The sequence below is a fragment of the Solanum lycopersicum genome, chromosome 9 (genome assembly GCF_036512215.1).
Source record: "Solanum lycopersicum chromosome 9, SLM_r2.1".
In the NCBI taxonomy this organism is placed as follows: domain Eukaryota; kingdom Viridiplantae; phylum Streptophyta; class Magnoliopsida; order Solanales; family Solanaceae; genus Solanum; species Solanum lycopersicum.
In genome coordinates, this window is record NC_090808.1 from 2,946,013 (window position 1) to 2,968,541 (window position 22,529).

General features: G+C 33.6%; 4 protein-coding genes and 1 pseudogene across 5 annotated transcripts; 1 reads left to right on the plus strand and 4 right to left on the minus strand.

Moving 5' to 3' along the window:
* Window positions 1–1,040: 1,040 nt before the first annotated feature.
* On the minus strand, window positions 1,041–3,647 carry HSFA3 (heat stress transcription factor A3). The gene is made up of 2 exons (NM_001247925.2): window positions 2,961–3,647; window positions 1,041–2,234 (listed from the first exon to the last, which is right to left on the minus strand). The coding sequence occupies exons 1-2, from the start codon at window positions 3,417–3,419 to the stop codon at window positions 1,173–1,175; spliced, it is 1,521 nt and encodes a 506-aa protein (NP_001234854.1). The 5' UTR covers window positions 3,420–3,647; the 3' UTR covers window positions 1,041–1,172.
* A 1,460-nt stretch (window positions 3,648–5,107) lies between these two features.
* LOC101264055 (gibberellin 20 oxidase 1-like) lies at window positions 5,108–5,864 on the minus strand. The gene is made up of 2 exons (XM_026032881.1): window positions 5,595–5,864; window positions 5,108–5,386 (listed from the first exon to the last, which is right to left on the minus strand). The coding sequence occupies exons 1-2, from the start codon at window positions 5,862–5,864 to the stop codon at window positions 5,108–5,110; spliced, it is 549 nt and encodes a 182-aa protein (XP_025888666.1).
* Window positions 5,865–6,211: 347 nt separating this feature from the next.
* On the minus strand, window positions 6,212–6,761 carry LOC112942131 (gibberellin 20 oxidase 1-like; annotated as a pseudogene).
* A 2,977-nt stretch (window positions 6,762–9,738) lies between these two features.
* Window positions 9,739–18,250, plus strand: LOC101244024 (polyadenylation and cleavage factor homolog 4). Of its 2 annotated transcripts, XR_003248250.2 has the most exons (8): window positions 9,874–10,554; window positions 12,385–12,486; window positions 12,859–13,113; window positions 13,777–13,893; window positions 13,997–14,401; window positions 15,056–16,936; window positions 17,577–17,619; window positions 17,798–18,250. XR_003248250.2 is itself a non-coding variant. In XM_004246516.5 (7 exons), exons 1-6 carry the CDS (start codon window positions 10,180–10,182, stop codon window positions 16,922–16,924), a joined length of 3,123 nt encoding a protein of 1,040 aa, XP_004246564.1. In that variant the 5' UTR covers window positions 9,739–10,179; the 3' UTR covers window positions 16,925–16,936; window positions 17,577–18,062. The 2 variants fall into 2 exon arrangements, 1 of the variants encoding a protein (XP_004246564.1); XM_004246516.5 differs by having other exon boundaries at window positions 9,739–10,554; window positions 17,577–18,062.
* Window positions 18,251–20,407: 2,157 nt separating this feature from the next.
* PSK1 (putative phytosulfokine peptide) lies at window positions 20,408–21,741 on the minus strand. Its single transcript, NM_001247868.2, has 3 exons — window positions 21,541–21,741; window positions 21,371–21,432; window positions 20,408–20,733 (listed from the first exon to the last, which is right to left on the minus strand). The coding sequence occupies exons 1-3, from the start codon at window positions 21,638–21,640 to the stop codon at window positions 20,623–20,625; spliced, it is 273 nt and encodes a 90-aa protein (NP_001234797.1). The 5' UTR covers window positions 21,641–21,741; the 3' UTR covers window positions 20,408–20,622.
* Between the last annotated feature and the right edge of the window lie 788 nt (window positions 21,742–22,529).

Sequence of the window (22,529 nt, forward strand, 5' to 3'; positions counted from 1 at the left end):
TTTTTTAAGCACATCGAAGAGTAGACATGATACAGAGAGACAAAGATCAGTATCAACTGGCTGAAGAATGGGCCTGGAAATGAGGAGAGTAGGCTCAAATGGCTAAAAAGTGGGGAAAGATCAAAATTTTGTGACTCGATGAGCTGAATTGGGAGAGAGAAGAAGCTCAGAGTGGCTCCATGACCAAGTTGAGAGAACTCCCAGAGCATTACAGTAGATAGAAATAAGACAATTGTACAAATTGGCTTAGCAAAGCTCGAGTCTGATACCATAAGAGAATGGACCTCGGGCCTAACTCAACCTTCAAAAGCTAGCTCATGAGGCGAGTATTGCCCAAGACCATACAAGGAGCTATGATGCTCAGACTCTTCAAAGATGTCTATGGGTGTGGTTTGGATACTCCAAAAATAGTGCTTTTTTGGAGGATCCCGACACGAGTGCGGCGACATTTTTGGAGAGGCCAAGCAACATAGACAAGGAGACTAGTTAACTATCTCACTACCAGTGTAACTTTTAACACCCCTTCCCTCCCAGCATTGCCCATGCCGGGACATTTGAAGTATGAACAGTACAAATGAGGTCTAACATCGGATAGACCAAGAATTGAAATAGGTCCGACTCTTATACTATCTCCACGTTGGTTGAGGAAATGGTTGTTGTCTTGGAGAATACTCCCCTCATGAGCTAGTTTTTTAGATTAAATCATGCTAGTTTTTTAGATTAAATCATGCCAAAACATCATCTGTGCATGTTATTCAGCTGCATCTCAAAGAATTCTGGTAAAGTAATAATTCATCAAGCAATCATATGATAAGTCACCACAAGATCTCCTTACCTGGAAAAAGCTTGAGCGAGCAATGTCATTCACTCATTCAAGTCCGAAATTCTCTAAAGAAGTCCCATACTCGCCTTCAGTGCTGCAAACCTGCGTATTTCACAACTTAAAAGAGTATATGTTAGCAGGAAATATCTACAATTTATGCCATCAAATATTCACAGTCCAGCACAATTAGCGGAGAAATAGCAGACCAAGGAGAGGGAATAGAAGAAAAGAACCAGTCAAAAGTAATTATCAACTAAAATATTTATAATCACTCATTCAATATTATGTCCCATCAACTAAATGATGGCAGTATCCCAATGGCACACTGAAGGCCCAAGGGTACTCTTTCCTAGAAACTATCATTCTTGGGCTGGTTTGCATGACTTCCAGACTGACCAAAAGGAGACCCATCAGCTGGCCACTTATCGACCCCAGAACTTCCAGCTACCTGCAAGGGATCTATATCCCATAAATCTGACAAACCAGAGCTAACACCAAAGTCTGGAACATAGCTGCTACGACTATCCCATAACTCGGCACCAGTGCTTGGCATGCCAGCACTGGCTTCAAAACCCATACCCCAAAGTTCCTCATCTTTCACCATACTTCCAATAGCTGGTGTGGAAAATCCTGAAACGTTCTTCTCCTTCCCCATCTCCTCTGGAAAAGAGGCAAAGTACTCGGGCATAACTTCTATTTGAGGACTAGCTACATTCTTCCCTTTGAATTGAGAGCCTTCGGAGTTAAAGAATGAAGCTCCTCGTATTTCCCGATCTGAACAATTAAGAAGTTCATGTGCCACTGTCAGTTCATCAGCAACAGGAACACCTTCAAAAGGCATGGCTTCCGCTCCTAAACCAATTTCTGGGAGTTGTTGATCCACAACTGTATTGAAATCTGGGCTGTCAAAGCATCCTGCAAGGTCTTGAAAGTCAGACCTGAACTTGACTATCTGCCCTTCCATTGAAGACGACCCCACTCCATCCGGACCATGTGACTGATGTTTAACAAATTTCCTCATTGTTCTTGGACTAGTAATTTCTCCTTGCTCCTTCATCTGCCGAACACGAGCCAAGAATGTGGGATTTTGAAGCACCTTGGCCAAGAATGAAACCATCTGCTTCTGTCTTTGTTCTGCAGCCTGAAGCTTTTCATTAACGGATTCCATTTGTTGAACTGTTCCACGCTGCTGCTGCTGCAACTCAACAACTTCCTGCATCATCAAACTCTTCTCATTCCTGAGTTTCTCTATCTCATCCATAGTACCTTTCCCTGCTTCAGCAGATGATCCAGAAGAACTCCCACCCTGATGTGACCTTCGCCTCTGTATGTTCTTCAACAAATGCCTCTTCCCTCTCGAGAACCCTTCATTCGCAAACTCCCACCTGTCAGCATCGATTTTGCGAAATCCCTGAATAAAGGTGCCCAAAAGTAATTCAGAAACAAAAATCGTCCTAAACTATCAGACCTACAACATGAGAATAATGATCATATAACAAAATGAAATTTTTACATAAAGCAAGATGCTAACTGTCAAATTTTCATGAGTTCCAGGAGCTGCATTACACTAGAAATACACAATTAGTAGATCTTTTGAAGTTAGACCATATATAAACTACAAAGCTTAAACACTCTGTTTAATCAGAACCTTTGAATTCTACCTGCAGCAATAGATGAACCTCCCAAACTCAGCAGATGCATCAATGCAGGGAGCTTTATCTACAAGCCCACATCACGAACAGCGCACCTCTTTACCATTTTACTTAAGAACCCACCATTTTACTATCCACTAAAGATCTCAATGACATCATTTACACAAGATGCCAAAAACATTGAACTATCAAGAAGAAAAAACAGTTCTCCAACTCTCATTTACAATCGCAGGAGCCTATACTGTTTACAACGCGAAAAATCTATTTACATTTACATCCTAAGACATTATCTTTACAGTATATCAACAACAAAAGAGCAAACAAACTACAGAAAAATGAGGGAAAAAATAAAGATACATGAAAAACTACAACAGAAATTACATACAAGGAAAAAATATCATTAAAAAGAGAGACAGAGTTAGAGAACTAGAGATTTAACACATTAGCCAGAAAAAGTTGGCCAGTGTGCTAAAATTAATACCCACATATGTATTAAGCTGTCGAACAAAGCTGGAGAAATTACTGTGCTTGAAATTCCTAGGAAGAACCAATCTTGAAAACTCCACTGGATCCCAAACTACAAAGCTTTCTCCATTTCTACCCCAAGAAATAATCGTATCCAATAAAGGGTCCTCAACCAAATCAAAAGTCTTTGACAAAAATGGCGGAATTTGTATCCCATGTAAACACTCCATAGGCTGCGGCACACCCAATCCTCCCTCAGCTGGCTGTTCAATTTCTCCCCCTTCTCCTTCTCCTTCCCCTTCTCCAACTGGATGTTGGCTCAAAGGAGTGGCAAAAGATCCAAAATTGATAAAAGGAGAAGATGGGTCAGCAAAAGGGAGTGAAATTGGTGAAAACGCAGCAAATTCAGAGTCCATTTCAGTCAAAAATGGGGTTTTTGTATCAGTATCAGATTCTTGTTTTTTATCAAATGGGTTCATATCATACAAAGAGATTTGTGGTTTTTATGGATCAAAGATTGAAACTTTAATAGTTTTTGTGATCAAAAGATTCAAAATTTCGATAAGGGTGATAGATAAAAAGTCGGTAAAAGGGGTTGAAGGGAGGTTTATATAGGTAACGCCGACATACAAACCAAGAAATATCTCCTGTAAACAACTCTGTAAAGTCGGTGGAGTTTTTCTCCTGAAGCTCCATTTTAATTTTTTATTTTTTTTTTGGATTCTTGTATGGTTTCTGGAAAATGAAAAGGATTTATGAGGAAACAACCAGGTTATATCTAGGGATTTAAATGTTGTGGAGGAGGAAGAAGAACAAATGGGGTCCATTTTTATACGCAGAAAGCAGATATTTTTTGTGAAAAATTTTGTAAGACAAAGTTTAAGTATTAAGTAATTGAATTCAACAATGGTGGTGAGTTGGTCCAATAGAAATGGAGATATTGAAGAAAAGAGATTTTATTGGTGGAGTTTGTGGGGGTGCCATTGTCTGTCTTCTGCATTAAGTAAGAAGGGTAATTTGACAAAAATGGTTACTTTTAGGTACAACATACTAGGGATAATAATTTCGAGAACAATGTAAAATTATTTTAGGAAAAATTACATAAATTGATATATTTTTATAAATAATTATTAATTTTAGCAATACTTTTTATTTATCATCATTTATAGCAATATAATATTAAATCTGCATTATGTATTAAAAGTAAATTATGTATGCAATATATATGAATTATAATTATTTTTTGAAATATATTAGGTTTGTTTGATAAAAATTAACACATTGTATTATAAACGTATTAAAATGTGTGATAAATGAATTATCTATCATTAAAATTTGTATTATATGTGAATAAAAAATTGTTCTTTGCAATATAAATTAAACTTGTATTATAAATGAATTAAAAGTGATGAAGTAAAAAAAAATATTATTGCTATAAATGGTAAATATTTTTTTATTATAGTATATTTATGTGAGTTTTTCATTATTTTATCTGCTATTAGTAGAGTGCTAAGTATTTTTGAGAGTACTTATTTCAATATTTATACCATAGTAATAATATATATTATCATGTATATCATATATAAAAAAGAATCTTAGATTTGTCTAAGTAGTGTTATCACATATCAGAATTTTCATTTTATCTTTAGAACTAGTCTTCTTGAAAAATTATGACTTTTATTAATGGTTGTAAATTTTATGAAAAAATATGATTTTTATGAAAGATTGTGATCATTTCGGAGATAAAATAAGTATTTGTTCGCACTACTCTTTATTATTTATAAACAGAGAGATTTTCTGCCACTATTATTTGTCGGTTTTAAATCTTATTATGACTCATGACTTTTGTATAACAAAAATGAAAAATTAAAAAAAAATATAATTTTAAGATTTCAGAATAATGATGTCTTCAAATAAAATGTTCTTGACAATATAATATATGTATCAAAAATACGAATTATTACCAAATGATCATATGTAAGCTTAATAAAATAGTTTAATTCCGTGCGAAGCACATATAATTTACCTAATTGAAATAGAAATCAACTCCTAAATACTAGGTCGATAACTTACTAAAATTATTGCAGCAAAAATATAAGTAGTTCTAAATAAAAAATTCAATATGAACACAAACGATCAACGCCTTCATTGTTGAACCTCATATGTATTACTCATATTTAGCTTCTGCATTATTTTCTTGAAGCCACATTGAGAAAGCTTGAAGAGTGTTTTTATCAGCTCTATAATGCTTTTGAGTAAACTCAAGGAGAGCAGGCCATGTGAAGTCAGGATATAGTCGAGGGTTGTTGTAGTCCACCAATTCAGTTGGTGGAGTCACCACCTTATCTTTGTGTGGACAAAGAAAGAAAGCTAGTGATTTCCTAGGAGTTGTGTTGTTAACAACTGCTCTATGCAAGCAACTTTTGTATATACCATTCGATAGTGCCTGCAAAAGATAAAACATTAAGTATGTTATATTCATGTTGTACATCTAGGAATTCACGATGTATATCATTATGCGTCATGTAGAAAGATCTTATAATATTTGCCACCTAAAAATATATAGTTTGTCTAATTAACTCTATTTATAGTATTTGTATGTAATACATAATACGTTAGCTTATTCTATAGTTTTAGTGTGTAAATTTGCTTACCATAAATGTGTCGCCTATGTTAACCACAAATGCATTGAAATTTGGACTGATGGAGTACCATTCATTGTCCACAAAAACCTGAAATCCACTAACACAATCCTGATGGAGAACGGTTAATGATGTTGGATCATAGTGCGGCCCTGTTCCTAAGGTGAGCTCTGGTTTCAGGCACGGGGGATAGTAGTTGAGTCTCATTATGGAATCATTGTCTTCGAAAAACTCTTTAAAGTGACTCTTTTGTACACCCAGGCTGATTCCTAAGAGTTCCATGATCCTAAGAGAAAGTGTATTCATGGAATTGCAATATTCTTGATAAACATTCCTGCATAATTAAAGAAAAAGAGGTTAATTGATTACATAGTTGATAAATAGAAAAACAAACACTTTTTTGTTTCAATTTGTTTGTCTGATTTTTATTTCACATAAAATTTAAGTAAGCAAAGAAAGACTTTTGAATCCAGTAATCTTAAACAAAAGATTGTAAAATATACAAGTATATCATTTAGTTTAGTAGTCTGGTCTTAAACATGTCTTTCAAAAAAAGAAAAAAAAAGTTTTTGAAGCATACCAAAAAGTAAAGTACGACAAAAAATTGAAAAAGAAGAGTATTAGGATAGTCAATTGTCCTTACCCGAGATTATTGAAACTTTCACCCAATGTCCTTTGAAAATACTCTTTAATTATGTGAGATGAGTTTTCTTTAGCGGTGTATCGTAAAGAGAGTGTCTCTTTCCAAGGAAGTTTCGAAGAAAATCTTCCAGTAAAGCTGCTGGCGTAGCCACAATGCTCACCAATTTTTCTCCGAGCTTTTTGTTTTTCATAGAGAGGCATGTCAAAGAACGTGTCCATGTAACGATGGGCATTGGAGATTAGATTAGACTCAACTCCGTGATTTACTACAAGAAAGAAACCATGACTCCTGCACGCTTCATCAACAAGCCTAGATGCTTGTTGGGTCGCGACGGGGTCACCAGAAAAGAAACTCATTAAGTCAATAAGAGGAACATGAAGTTCTTGTGCTACAACACATGGCTTCTCATCATCTGGCCATATATATTGTGTAGGAATGTTGAACTCATTTTTCATATGGGATGAATCAAAAATCAATGGTTTTTCCTCACCAAGCATAGGTGATTTTTCTTTTGTGATTATACTATTAGTGGTCATTGTAAGCAAGGATTTGACTTTTTCTTTTGTTGTGTAATATGTCACAATGGGGAAAAGAAAATAGAAGTTGTTCACTGTGAGGAGCCAAAATGAAGAATTGTATAGTGCTTAAGACACTTAAAATTTGGATAGAAATTCATATGTTATTTGACTCAGATTTTTAAAAAAGGAAATACTATCAAATGTATGTTTAACTATACAAGCATTTTGAATTTTTTTCCTTAAAAAGTTCCAAGTACCAAAAACTGGTCAGAATAGTATGTTGAGAAGGGCTTAACACTGCTTCAGTTAGTGGTAGAAGAATTTTCTTATATTTTGAATCAAAATTAAAAAAGGAAATACATTTGAGCATAGATTTCAATTTTGAGTTTGAAATTTTTTTCCTTAAAAGATTTTGAAGTATCAAAAATAGGTCTAAATAGTTTGCTAAAAATGGCTTAATAATGCTTTAAATTGGGGTGTCATACAATGTACATATATATATCTACTCATAATATATCATAATCATAGGTAGAGATATTTAAAGAATTTTTTCAATTGATTTTCTCTAAATAGATTTTCTTATTTTCCTACAAATAACTTCTATTCTTAAAATAATACTATAGTAAAACCATACCAAATAAATATTGGTGAGACTACACAATATTATTAGTGTATAGATGTATTAATTAAAATAGAAATTAATATTTATTAATTTAAAGAACTAATTGAGATTCAATAAACGTTAATTTATATTACATCAAAATTATTGTAGCTTACTAATTTATGTATCATATTTATTGAATTTACAAGAAACAATAATTTATTGTACATAAAGGATAATGAATATATCAAAACATTGTATCTTATTAAATTATGTATCTTATTTATTGAATTCGTATGAAAAAATAGCATTTATTATACGTAAAATACAATGTGCTCGAATGATTTCATTGTAATTTTTTATTATATGATTCATTGTAAAATAAATTTAAGAATACAATGAGTTATTGTAAAATAAATTTATCATACACAATGTTCATTGTTTCTTAATAATTAAATATTATTCACTAAAATTTACCAAAAAAGTTCAATGTATGATAGTGAGACACATGAAATTTCTTGAAACTATAACCAAAAATGACTTCTTTACAAAAAGTGTCACTAAATCAATAATGACATATAATATACTTAAAACATTATGTGAATACAAAATAAATCATTTCATAAGCACTTCAAAAAGTTTAGTCATGGTAACACCGAAATTTTTGAATGTATTAAGAAAAGTTAGAGATGAGCATTAACTAGTATATGTATAAAGAGAAGGGAAAATTGTATATAATAGCAAACTAATAACCTAAAATAAATGGAATAGCTAGGGTTTGATTTAATTGTGCTCCATAGCAAACGTTAGCTAAAATTTGCCAGCGTTTCTCTCCCAAAAATCTCGCTCGCCACTCTCTATTCTCGCTCGCATCTCTCGCTTTATACACAGAAGTGTATAATTCTGTTTCTGTTTTGTATAAAGCGAGAGAAAATTGTATATACACATGCAAAAATATATATCTTCGTGTTATACACTTAATTATAAAATTTCAAACATTTTACTTCAAATATTGCAGAGAAAAAGACCAACGAATTATACAATTGCGAATTATACAATTTTTTCTAGCTTTATACAACAGAAGTGTATATATTGTGTTTCTATTTTTGTATAAAGCGAGAGAAAAACATATATCTTCTTGCTATACACTTATAATTATGCAATATACATACATTTTAATTCGATTCAACTGTATGCAAAACAAATTATACAATTAAGCGAAATAGGCCAGCGAATTATACAATTTAGGCCAGCGAATTATACAATTGTATATGTATAGCAAATTATACAGTTTTATGTTTGCTATGGAGCGCAATTATGCAAACTTTGCTATAGCATACAAATATGAATTTTTTGTTTGCTATATGTGAAAGTTGTCTTAAAGAGAATCCTAGGCCCACTTACGTGGCCCCACCTTTCAAAACTAGTCTTTCATTTCATGAAAAATTGTGATTTTTATGAAAAATTGTGAATTTTATAAAGAGTTGTCACTTTTATAGAAAGTTATGACCTTTTCGAAGGGTTGTTACTTTTTCAAAGTTGTAACATTTTCGATAAGACACGATAATTATTTCTTCACACTACCCTTTGTTGTCTACAAATAAATGACTTTTCTCTCATTTTAAAACAACAAAAAATTTAAACTTCATCTTCTTCTTCTGGATAATTAAATATTTGTGTACTTTTCTCTTGTTGAATGACTCACTCACACCATTGTTTTTGTGTCAATACACTGGTGAATAGATATGTTCTATCTTGAGAGGATCTATTCCTTTAAACATCTGGTATTAGAGGAGAATAATTTTCTTAGGGGACACTGTGCATTCAATTTACTCATTTTTTCATTTTGTTTCATTTTATTTTTTGAAGATTCAGATATATATTTTTTACAATCATTAATTTATGCTTATATTATTAATTATTATTTTTGAGTATATGCTTTAAGCTTTACTGTTTATGTTGATGCAAAGTTATAGTTATAAGTATTCGTTAGTACAAATTAAATAACAAGCGTTAATTGAGTATTCAAACAACTGAAATTGTTGAAGGTACAGTAAAAGAACTCGTACAAATTTCTAATTTCTTCATCAATATTTGTGTTATTTTGAAAATTCTCTAATAATTAATAACTTTGCATGTCCATATTGACACAATACATAAACATGACGAAGGATATTTACATGCAAATTCGATAATTGAGGAGAAATATTTATCTTGTTTCCCTATTTTATATACAAATAATTTTTTTTATCCTAAGAATAATTATATAAGACAAGATTACGAAGATCAACAAAAATAAGAGAATGGTTTGGAGAGGTGTAAGGATAAGAATTGTGTAATCAAAACGATTCTTTAACGATGATAAATAGATGTTGATCCAATTCACCTAGCTATGTCAGTTCAAACTAGACGGGTCGCCAAGAAAAATAGCCCAACTCAACTCATGGGCTCGAACAAGGCCCATATCTTTTACCCCTTTCTCTCTTCCAATTTCTTCAAATAGCACACCACCCCCAATTGCCCCGACCCATATATATAGGAGCTACACTTTTACCCAAATCAATCAAAAACCCTATCTCCTATTCCAATTTACAGCTGAAAATCCCCAATTGAAGCTCACAATTTCAGTTCTGTATATATATAACGATCAGATTTAGTCTCTTTGATTCGAGTTGTTCTTGAAATTTACATGAAATTAGTAATAAGCAGTGATTTTGTTGTTTGTTTTGATTTTGCGTTTTTTTTAATAGCAATTTTGGATGTAACCGATGTAAAATAGTTTGAATTTAGGGTTAGTTTTTTCTTTTATTATTTGATGATTGTTTGGATAAAGTGATGGAAATGGAGGGTTCTCGTAGACCATTTGATAGATCAAGATTGGAGCCAGGACCTAAGAAACCAAGATTAGTCGAAGCCCCAATTGGAACTGAGCGAGGTTCTAATGGGAGAAGCTTTATTCCTCAACGGGGAGCTGGGAATTCGAGGATTCGAGCTAGTGATAAAGGGGGAGACTCGGAAAACAGTGATTCGATTCGCGGGTCTTTTCAACAGCAGACGCAGCATCAGGAGCTAGTGAGTCAATATAAGACGGCTTTAGCTGAACTAACATTTAATTCAAAGCCGATAATTACAAACTTGACTATTATTGCTGGTGAGAATTTGCAAGCGGCCAAGGCAATTGCTGCTACTATCTGCAACAACATTATTGAGGTGATATTCCGGTTTTAAATGCTACTGTGTCAATGTTGTTGATTTTGTTTAATTTAGTGTGTTTTATTACTTGGTTGTACAGAAGTGAAATCTGATAAAGAAGGCAAAGTTAGATTTATGATATTTTAGATTAGTGCAGCTGGTGTAATGAGTGTTGTAGCTGAAAATAGAATTAAGATTTTGTAAATGATTTCTTGGTTAGTGAGAAAGTTGGTGAATTTGGAACAAATTTAGTCTCTTTATGAAATTATATAAGTTGCTTTGCTATGGTGATGGTGATGTCATGATTATAACTTTAACTGTTAGAATTTTCCATTCAAAGTTATCCGAATAGCGCTGTGAAACAATTCCAAAGTGCAATCACAGTTTCTCCACTGCATTGATGAGAATGATTATATGTGAGACGTTGGGCAAAAAAGTACTTGTATTTCCAATTTCTAAGCTTTCCTCCTGGATGTATCGCAAAGTATCATAGTTCTTTAATTAAAAAATGATTCGTGCAGTTTCTATATGTGACTGGTTAATGTCTGGCCAATACAGACTCAATTCATTTTGCCTTTTAGGTTCCCAAAAGGCCAACACCGATTATGCTCTAACTTTAATGGTGAGGATGATCCAATTCCTTTATTGCTAGGCAGTTTGAAAACATGCACCTTACATATACTTATGATTTGTCGGGCTCACGTCTTTGGCGTAAATCAGATACTCAGCATCGTTGAGGTTCACTATTTAGCATTTGTTGTCAGATGAAGGATGTATCCTGTTATTTAGTTGTATTCTCTGCAAAATTTAGTATGCAAGACATGTCAAGTTCAATCCTTTAAAAAAAACCGAAGACATGTCTTCAAGATGTGCTGTTATATAGAATCTTGCTTCCTGTAGTTTCACAATTTTTGGAAATTTGGATATACTGATCTTGAGCCTTTGCTTTTGGATCAGACATTGAAGGTCTGGCAACTTCTTGATTCAAGTAACTTGTCTGGATTGTGCTTCTTTAACTAGTGGATGCTGTGATTGACATAAACAAATTGCGATTAATTCCAAAATGATAGAGAAAGAATCATCCAGACTCCACTTGTGGGGTTACATCGTGTATGTTGTTGTTGATACAGAAAGAATCACATTCACTCTATGTTGTGTAAATTGTGAATTTCATACCAGAAACATTTTTTAAGTCCAAATTAGATTCTGATTGAAGTTGCAGATGCTTTTGTTTAAATGGATAAAGGAAAGACATCTCTTTGAAAGTCTTCCATCCTTTGATCCGAGTGGTTTTGTTATCTGTACAATATAAAATTTTGCTGTGCTAATATGAAGGATGTCCATGGTTATATTTGTTTTTATGATATCAATTGATGCGATACAGGTATAAGTAAATTTCTGTCTAGATTTTGTTGAATAAATTTTGCTTGTATAAAGAGAAGGTGAAATGAGAGTGCAGTGCAGAGCTGCGGGCAGATCTGGTCATCCCATGTTAACAGCTCCCTTCCCTTAACTGGTTTATTCTATTTTGAAATTGTTCTCTAGCTTTGCCAAAGATGATTTTTATGTTGATACTTCTGCGGCCCAGTTTGCTATTCAGTTTGTCTGCTGAATATTTAAGTAAGTACTCCAGAGCTGTATTGCATGTGCTATCATGGTTTGCAAAGATGTCGGATATAATGGTGCTTATAGTCTTTGCTTTGCTCCTTTGATTAATGTTTCTCTGTCTATTTCTTTTCCCTTTAGGAGTTTCGTGTTTTTGCTTTTACCCCTTGGCATACGATATGCATCAGTCAGTGTCAATGGATTTTACGAACTGATTTTAATATAGCTGGAAATCATTTGCAGGTTCCTACTGAGCAAAAGTTGCCATCTCTATATCTTTTGGACAGTATTGTGAAGAACATCGGGCGGGATTATATCAAGTATTTTGCCACCAGGCTGCCTGAGGTCAGATTTGGATTTATATGTAGTTTGTTGTGATCATGATTCTTGCAACCGTTGCATTTTCTCATCTATCAACTTTTTTCTAGAGGAAAAAGAAACTTTGTAACATACTTTGCTCAGCTGTTGTTACCATTGCCATTCATTTGATGAGATCTTCTCATTTTACTTGGAAAAAAAACACTGTTACGAATTCTTAGTTTTTCCTGTGTCCTGTGAATGTGACATCCATCTGAGTGGATGATGATGTCGAGCACTGTGAATCCTATCTTACCTTGAGTAATCAATTGTAGTTGGGTTGATGTTTCTAGTATAGGGACATAGCTGCATTACTACGAGCTAATACATACTTCATCATCTTTTTTTCGTGTGTTTTAGGTTTTCTCCAAAGCTTATAGACAGGTTGAACCTTCAGTACATCCTGGGATGCGACATCTTTTTGGAACTTGGAAAGGAGTATTCCCCCCTCAACAACTACAATTAATTGAGAAGGAGCTCGGATTTACTACCGGTGTCAACGGCTCATCATCAGGGACATCTAGGCCTGATCCACAGGCTCAACGACCTGCACATAGCATTCATGTAAATCCAAAATATCTGGAGGCACGGCAACGTCTACAGCAATCAACCAGGGTAAGTGAGAGTAGCCATTATGGTGCTCTCTTTGGAATCTATTTTCTCGAGCACGTTATGTGGTGCTGCTACTGTGTCACATGTCCCTAACTTTTCATCATCTCAAATGCTGAGTTTATCCCAGTTCTTGCTCTGCTGTTGAATGAGATTTTGATAGCTGGAGGTTTAGGCACTGTTGTTACCTTCATACAAAACACATACAATACTGCCCTTCGTTTTAAACTTAGCCATGGTAGGGGATACCACAATACCTGAATGGTCTCTCTATCAGAGACTTCTCAGTATTGGGTGAATGCTCATGTAATGGGTTAAGACACTACCTGCCATGTCAACTGGTTCTCAGGAATTAGTGTTAGTGCCTTGGGTTTCCAAAATCCTTCTCTTGAACTGACGCGAACTGTCGCTTCATCTAAAAGCATGTCCAGAGAAGGACACTTATATTTTTCAATTATCTTTTATCAATATTTTTAGTTATTGTGCAACCCCCCCACCCCCACCACCACACACACAAAATCTTGAATTTTGTTTTCTTGGGTCAATTTGTGAAATATTTTGTTGATGGGTGATGGTGGGAACTTGAATGTCAAATGTTTTGTTCAATTGTAAAACACATCTTTCCTGCAAAATACTCTTTATGTTTATAATGTTCTTGTTATAATGAAGGCAAAAGGAGCAGCTAGTGACATCAGCAGTACTGTTAATGTAAATGAGGACGCAGAGAGACCAGAGAGAACGACCAGTGTTAGTTCTGGAAGATCATGGATTGATCCCTCCATTAAGGTAGGGATATGGAGTATGTTTTAACTATTGAACGTCTGCAGATATGCTTGCTTGAACTTTTAAAGTTAAGGAATCTAAGCCAGTTAATATTGCAATATTGTAGCGTGCTCAGAAAGAAAAGTTGAATGAGCATGTTCCTGAGAAAACTATCAGTGCAGCATATGGGGATTCGGATTATGCTTCTGATCTGCCAAGTCGTGCTGCCTTTGGAGTAGGAAGAGGAGGTGAAAGATTTAAAGAACAGGGGTTCGATAAACCTTGGTATGATTCGGGGGCTGGTAAAATATTGAGCCAAAGAAGCAGCTTGGACACTAAGCATGATTTCCAAAGTATACCCCAAAAATCTGCAACCTCTGATGCACATCCACAACTAATACCGTCCTTACCAAATAGAACCAGTACTTTAACGGATAGGAGCTGGAAGAATTCCGAGGAAGAGGAGTACATGTGGGATGATGTAAATAATGCAGCTAAAGACCGGTGGGCATCTGAGGATTCAGATAAATCTGTAAGAGAATGCTTAACCAACATTTATTCATATTAGTACTGGATTCCTTTCTAAAAGGATTACATGCATTTTGCCCACTGTAGTTCTAGTTCTGGACAGATAGTCCAACTTAATAAGAAAATGCAGTAATGATCTCCTTAAAGTTAATAGTGTCTAACCCATGAACTTTTTGTCTAATCATTTTCTTGCAATCTAAATTTTTTGTTTCTAACGCTTGTTAAAATTCTCATGAAACCAGCAGGCTTACTGCTCATCAAGGTCACTTTTTGCTTTTGATAGAAATCACTATTTGTGCACCAACTTCTAGCCCTTCAACATGGATCAGCATATTCTGCCGCTTCTAGCTGCTACTCTCTCTTATATATATAACCTTTTTCTCGACAGCTGAGAGCCCCTTTGGCAAATTTGTCTATCGTACCGATCTATTCTATTTATCATTGTAACTATGAGCTTGCTTTATGATGCCTTAAGTACTGAAAAGTCATTTGTATGTTACTTTGTAATATGCTTACACTAGGTTTGTTAAATTTATGATTCCTAATGCTTTTGTCTCTTTGTTGATTGAGCTAGTTTCATAGTTTCTTCTAGTAGCTACTTTTTAAATGTTTATGCTGTTTTTGACAGACCAACCTTGTTATTTTCCTGAATCTGCAGGACTTAGAAAATCAACTACGGAGACCACAAAGCATAAGGGAGGTCGGGTTAAGGGCTGATAGTGAAGCCTCAGCTGATTCTCCTTCTGCCGAAGAAAGAGGGCCAGCTTCTTTTGGGAATCAAATGTCAGCAATGTGGTCCAGGGGATCACATGCTTTAGATGGAGCTAGGCATTCAGCTTCTGTTCAAGGTGCTCCAGTTCATTCAGAAGGCTATCAAACTTCTTTCAGTGGGTTGTCAAAAGTTGCAAATTCAGTAAGTAGGGCATCTTACAAGTTACAGACAGGTTCAGTCCATGTTGGAACGCAAAATATTGGGCCGATGAATGCAACTCTGGAATCCAGGGGATCCATAGTGCAACAGGGAGAGACTCTCAGAGCTGCCTCTCCCTCTGCTCAGTCACCAATGCATCACCTTCCTCCATCCCCATCACTTATAACAAGCAACAGTAATCAAGTAATTAACAGTCCCGCTGAGCAGTACCAGATGCAAACCAGTTCTCGTTCTGATCCAAGACTATCCCAAATCTCAAGGAGGTCAAATCTAGATCCTCGTAACCAGTATGCCCAGGAATCTCTGACAATGCCATCTCGGAATACCATTTCAGTTAATTCACAAAGACAACACCCTCCAAGTTTGCAGAATTCGTCTGCCTTGTCTTCTTCTCATCAGTTGAGACAGAAGGTTCAGCGGGAAAGCCTGGAATCTGAATATTCTGTACAAACCAAGAATTCAACAGTTCCTGAGATTTCAGGTTTTCCTGATCCCTCTAGCACTAGCAGTTTGTTGGCTGCTGTTTTGAAGAGTGGAGTCATTGGTAATAAATCGAGTTCTGGTACTACGTCAAGTTCTCTTGATAAGGGTGCTCTCTCATCCCAAGCCAGTGCACAGCCTCATCCCGCCCAGTTTTCCACATCTGGGCCTAGGATACCGCCGGCCTCTGTCACTAGTCTATCAATGGACAGAAATGCTTCGAACTCTCCAAATTATTCCCAGAGAAATGTAGAACAGCCACCATTGCCACCTGGTCTGCCTCCAACTCTTGCAGGTACTGCATCATCGCAGACGCCGAATGCACCAAATATTGCTTCCAGTCCTCTTTCAAGTATTTTGAGTACATTGGTGGCGAAGGGGTTAATATCCGCATCAAAGAAGGACCCTCCTATTTATACTCCTTCAGATACACCTCCTCAAACTCAGAACCTTATTCCACCTGCAAGTTCCATTTCAACTCCTGCTTTATCTGCTCCAACATCTTCATCTGTTCCTTCTTCAGCTCATAAGGATGAACTTTCACACTCGAAACCTTCTGCTGAAACTCCTGAGGTCTTACTTCAGTCCATGAAAGAAGAGGCAAAAAGTCTCATTGGGCTTGTATTTAAGCCAGATGTGATTCGGAATTCTCATCCTGCTGTGATCAGTGACCTTGTTGATGATGTTCCACTTCAGTGTGGAATATGCGGTTTTGGATTTAAATTCCAAGTGAAACTTGATAGACACTTGGAATGGCACTCATTGAGAAATCCAGATGTCAAACTGTTGAATAATTCAAGAAAGTGGTATTTAAATTCTGGGGAATGGATTGCTGCATTTGGTGGCCTCCCTTGTGGCGATAAATCTGAAGGGCCAGCTGGAGGTTCTAGTGAGACATCAGAATGTACTGAGACCATGGTTCCTGCAGATGAATGTCAATGTGTGTGTGTTTTGTGTGGTGAGTTTTTTGAAGACTTCTACAATGAAGAAAGTGATGAATGGATGTTCAAAGATGCTGTTTACATGAGTATTCCAAGTGAAAGTGATTGTCAGGGTCCGATAGTCCACAAGAACTGTATTTCAGAAAGTTCTTGTCAAGAGTTGGGGTTTGCCTAGGATATAAAACTGGTAAGTGATATGATGTTAAAGTTGATTTTAGATATTTTAAATACTTCACTAGATACTAATAATTATGAAAGAAGCCTTTTCATGTGGTTTGCTGGTAAATGGGTGGGATCTGTTTTTCATAGATAAGAATCTGCCATCGATTCTTAATGGAAAAACAAATATGTGGTACTTTTCATTGAAATTTTTCCCCAAATAAACTGAACACAAGTTACTTGTCGGCACCTTGAGTAAATTATGGATCTAATTGTCTGACAGCCCCATTTTGGAGTGCGTTGCTCTTAAGAATTAAATGCTTTTCAGAAGAGAGCACTTCCTAAAGTTCTTAAATTCTCGAAGTGCTTTGAATTCAAATTGGTTTTGTGCTGGCAATAAAATGGTTAGACAAGTTATGCTGCCCGTCAGAATTGTTAGTTGAAACTTTTGGACTGGCAATAAAATGGAGGAAGCTTAACTTTTGAAATACAATTTATGGATGCATTATTCTTTTTGATCTTCTTTTGGACTTGTGTACGTGCTTTTAATCTTGCCATCCTTCGTAGTTTGTAATTTGGTATTTATTCGTTCCTTGCAGTTCCTTTATTTCATTAGTAGCCACTGCTGACTTGTATTGTATCATATTGTCCATGGTTTCATTTCTCAGGTGTTGGATGCTTGATTTTTGTCTCTTAATCGAAGACAACCAGGTTCATTTTGAATTACTTGTAATGATTATACATCTTCTTGCTTAGTAAGCCTCTTCCATGCTTTTGTTTGAAACGACAATGAAATGGAAATTCTAGATACTAGAACAGTTTGCGCATCATATCTTCCTCAATTTGATACTTTCTGTCCACTTACAATTGTCCTCAGTGACGTTTTCAGTTTCAGTTATTGATGCTATTGAACAAACTATTGAACAAAAATCATCCAGCTGCAATTCTGTTCAAGATCCAACTTATACTTAAGCAAGCTACTGAGTGTGCATTCACTTTGTTAGAACATTAAGGGCTTAAAACTTTTACTAATTGTCTAGAGCCTCGGCAACTTTGTCCCTTTTAAGTTCTCGGACACTTGGACTATCATTGCAACCATATTGTTGGTTTTAGATAATGGATATTCCCAGATTATGATAGAAGTTCTTTGTTTATTGGGATGTAATTTCATTGCCTGTATGTTTATTGCAAGTCCTTGGTTTTTACTTCTAGTAGAAAGTAGGAGGTTCTTGAAGCTGTCGACTGAATGTTCGTTCACATTAGTTGCTGCTCAAGCTGATGAGAACCTTTACATACACAAACATCTGTGGAATTGTTCATTGTGAATTTTTTTTGTGCTCAACATCACAATCCTCATTTTAGTCTCTCTTACTGCATATTAACTGACGCGAATATGACAGGAGTGCTTTCGAGATTGGGCATAAGAATATGAATATGCTTTGCTCTAACAGTTTTTCCTCTGATGTTCTTGCAAAAAGGGGGGATTAAACTCATGTTACACAATTTTCCAGCTGCAGTTTTCTTCTTTTGTTGCAAATTTTTAGATTTATTTGTTTTACTTCTGTTCATGTTATCCACTTGATCCAAGCATTTCTTCCCTGATTCTCCTATGAACAAAAAAATGGTGTGCTTAGATTGCAAAACATTTAATTTAAACTTCTCATTTCATTGCAACGTACTAGCGTAGTTTCATAGGTGGAGTCTAAGGAAGGTGTGAAGTATCTACTCAATACTCAGGAGTCGTTTGATGTGAAGTATAAGGTATAATAGTCTTATATTATTGTATCTTACGTTTGGTTGAAGTTATTAGACAATCTTGAGATTATTTATCCCATCAAGGGATAAGTTATCTCATATATATAATAGTTTCCGAATAATTTGTTTCTAATCAAACGACCCTTTAAACATCGACTAAAAGGGTAAACTAGTTGCACAATGCTCGAGGCGCTGCCATTTGCTATGATGGCTAACCAACACAATATTCGAAGCACTGTCATTTGTCACATTGCAACTCAAGTGCATCGACTGAGTCAATCATAAAAGCTAGTAATTATGAAACTATTTTTAGCGAGTTTTAATATTATTCATGAATAGGCATTTCTTATGAAATAAGTATTCAAAACTCTACATGTTTAAGATTATATTCTAGAACTAGAAGTCATGGTACCACATAAAATTAGAGTACTATGGTATATTTAGATTCACAAATAATTGTTTTTTCAATAATTAAACCTAAAAATCTCCAAATAATGTGTGAAATGCATAGTATATATTGAACAAGTATGGCTCAATCATACAGCTGTGTTAAAAGACAAGACACTAATACCAATGAATGATTTGTTACATTTGGACTTAAAAAGTAAGAAAAGAGACAAAGGTGCAATAATTGAAGGAATCTGTTAAAGGTCAACTCTGGGTCTACCAATTTTCTTTTAATTGGAATTTGAAATTGATCCCTTTACTCATGCTGTTGTCCCCTTATCAAAGAAACTTCATCATTCGCATACTTTTACTTGTCATTTATTTTTAAAATAAATTTTTATTTAATAGAGATAATTTAATAAAATATCTGTTTTAATAATTATTTTTTTAATACATGTACTAAATCAAACAATAACAAGTAAAATTGAACGAAAGAAATATGTTCTTTCTTTTCGCCAAATAAGTAGTATTTTTCTAATCCACCCCAAATAAAAAGGACATCGGGAATTGAACCTTTGTGGTTAGTTAATTTTTAAAATATATAGAGAGAGAGTGTGCTGAAAGGGCTTCTCGCTCAATGAATCAAAGACACACTAAAATTTTTCCGAAAGCTTTTAGCTTCAACACCTTGTTATCGACTCCGTCACTTTGGGAAAAAAATATTTAACCCTAACTATTTTATCTGGGATACCTCCCAAAAAAATTGATTTAAAAAAGTTCAGTACTTATTACTAAATAATTCGAATTAATAGGACTCATACTCAACAGATTATTGTATAAGTTGAATAAAATAAAATGATTACTTTATTTATATCACAAAAATACAATTTTCGACGGTGTAAAAGTATAATTTAAAGATAACATTTATTTAAAAAATTGGGGTTATCAATTCAAAGTATTGCTGATAGGGAACATATAGTATAACCGACGATTTCTTTTTAATTATTTTTTGTTTTTTTTTCATGTTGATAGCTTTTTAAAATCTGATTAAATTTGAATTTGCGTATTGCGAGATCTACTATTACGCTCTTCTCATAATTTTTTTCATTTTAGTTCTATCCTTTTGTTTCATATTAATTGTTCATGTAATTAACAATAATCATTCCAAATTACTTGTCAACTTATAAAATTAAGATAGAATTAATTTATCTTTTCCTATTTTACCCTTACAATTTATTCCTTTTAAAAGGATAAAACAAGCTCGTCAAGTTTCAAGAAAATTCTTTTAGGAAGTACGTTAATAATATTACCCTTCTTAAAATAAAAATAAATTACTAATATGAAACGAAGAAAATAATAAACAAAGATCAAGACTCAAAGAGTAATAATTAAACTTTTGGCTATCTTTATAATTCTCACAAAACATAGTACTACAATCTTATGATACATCGAAATACAAGTTTTAATAAATTAAAGTTTCTTTTAGTACGTTGTACTATAATTTAAAGTATAGAAAAGAACATTACTAATTAACCATCCTTAAGAAAAAAAATAATATTAATATAAACTTGTTCAATGTTTTGGCTTGTGTTGAGTATAAATATAATCTAAATGAGCCTCTGCAGTCATTCTTCTCTTGAAACAAATTTCATCTTTTTCTTCACATTCTTCTATTCCCATGAGCTATTTCAATAAAAAAAATCAATTCGAAGTTAGAGTCGTATATATGAATTTTTAAAATCGGAGCTCAAAAATTATAATAAGTGTATTAAAGAAAATACAAAAAAAAATTTTATTACTCTATATATATTCTTAGAAGTTATATGTAATATCTAGACGATTCAACAATTTATATATGTACAAAAAAAATTATTTTTGCCATACTTTTTGGAAGAAAATATTTAAATTGAACCCCTTTTTATCTCTTAACTCCGAAATAAATGAAAGGTGATCAACTGAATATTTTTTTTAAAAAAATTATATCGTATATATAAAAAATTACTTTTCCATAAAAAAGAAAAATTCAAATACGAGCTAGCTAAAATCAATAGGCTAAAAAATTACTAGGCCTAAACACAAAAACAAATTGAAATTATTGCTTTATTATTCATAGCAAACAAAATATTTTGATAATTTATCGCTAAATAGAATTAACAAAGAATTTTTTTTACTAATTACAAAATCTTCTCACTAGCTAATTTTTTTTTGTTTTTGAAAGAAGTGAAATCTCAAATCGATAATATGAATTTTCACTGATCATATCGATTCGGATAAGCTCATATACCGTATATAAGGGTGGAAAATAAGAGAAAGAACTTACATCATTGAAATCTTCTTGTACTTGTGAGGAAATTGGATTATTACTAATAATCCCATTAGATTCTGTGAAAAAAATAATAATTAATTAATTAATTACTATTCAACAATAATTTAATTTTTGAAGCTCTATAGAAATTCATTAAAAAATTTAAAATAAAAAAAAATCAATACCTTGAGAATTAATTGTTGGCAATAAACGAGCTGTTGTTGTGTAGGAAATTAGTAGTAAAACCATAAGAGAAAGAAGAAAAAAAATATTTTTTTGCTCCATTTTTTTGCCTTTGATTTATTGATTTTTTTTTTTGCTTAAAATTCTTCTTTTTATTGTCTTTGTGAGGATGAGAGAGAGAGAGAAAAAGAGAGATGAGAGATAGAAGAATAGAGCTGTTGGGAGTTGTATAAATAGCAAGAATTTTAAGAGAATGCCAGCAAAATATTGTGAGTCAAAAGAAGTGTCGTTGTCAAATGAACGGGTTGAGTTGAATTTGAACAGATCAAAATAAGTTGAGTTAATAAACGAATGAAGTAATTTACAACAATGACATTGGAGATTTATGAAGTATTGTCATTGTCGAATGAATGGATTGAGTTAAATTTGAACAGATCAAAATAAGTTGAGTTAATAAACGAATGAAGTAATTTACAACAACGATATCGGAGATTTATGAACTATTGTCATTATCGAATGAATGGATAAAGTTAATTTGAAGAGATCTAAGATGAGTTGATAAACGCATGAAGTAATTTACAATAATGACATTGCAAATAGAATGATTATGAACTTTTGACTATGTTTGCTTCAAGCTAGGTTAAAAATCGAGTTGTTAAACATGAACGTTTTATTTATTGACTGAGTTAGTATAGTATGAAGTTCAAAATTGTGATTAAAGTGAATAGAATTATAGGTCATAAAAAATTTTTAATAGCTCAGTTGATTAAATATCTTAATTGTTATTTTATTTATTACTGTTCAATTTACTAGAAAATCTCCTATGAAAAAAAATCAAAATAATCAGAAAAATCTCCGATAAAAAAAATCAAAATAATCAGGGATTATAACATGACTCGTCCAACTCTATTGAGTTCTTTTTTTGTTTGTAGTTAATAATTAAATAAATTACAAAAATATCAGCAAATTAAATTATATTTTTATGAATTAA

Coding starts and splice junctions, on each gene's coding strand:
- PSK1 (NM_001247868.2), bottom strand. CDS start 21,640: ATGGAGCAAAAAAATATTTTTTTTCTTCTTTCTCTTATGGTTTTACTA. Junction 21,433..21,540: donor GCCAACAATTAATTCTCAAG/GTATTGATTTTT, acceptor TTTTTTTCACAG/AATCTAATGGGATTATTAGT. Junction 20,734..21,370: donor TACAAGAAGATTTCAATGAT/GTAAGTTCTTTC, acceptor TTATTGAAATAG/CTCATGGGAATAGAAGAATG.
- HSFA3 (NM_001247925.2), bottom strand. CDS start 3,419: ATGAACCCATTTGATAAAAAACAAGAATCTGATACTGATACAAAAACC. Junction 2,235..2,960: donor TTCGACAGCTTAATACATAT/GTGGGTATTAAT, acceptor ACCTTTATTCAG/GGATTTCGCAAAATCGATGC.
- LOC101244024 (XM_004246516.5), top strand. CDS start 10,180: ATGGAAATGGAGGGTTCTCGTAGACCATTTGATAGATCAAGATTGGAG. Junction 13,114..13,776: donor GTCTACAGCAATCAACCAGG/GTAAGTGAGAGT, acceptor GTTATAATGAAG/GCAAAAGGAGCAGCTAGTGA. Junction 13,894..13,996: donor GGATTGATCCCTCCATTAAG/GTAGGGATATGG, acceptor GCAATATTGTAG/CGTGCTCAGAAAGAAAAGTT.
- LOC101264055 (XM_026032881.1), bottom strand. CDS start 5,864: ATGGAACTCTTAGGAATCAGCCTGGGTGTACAAAAGAGTCACTTTAAA. Junction 5,387..5,594: donor ACATAGGCGACACATTTATG/GTAAGCAAATTT, acceptor TATCTTTTGCAG/GCACTATCGAATGGTATATA.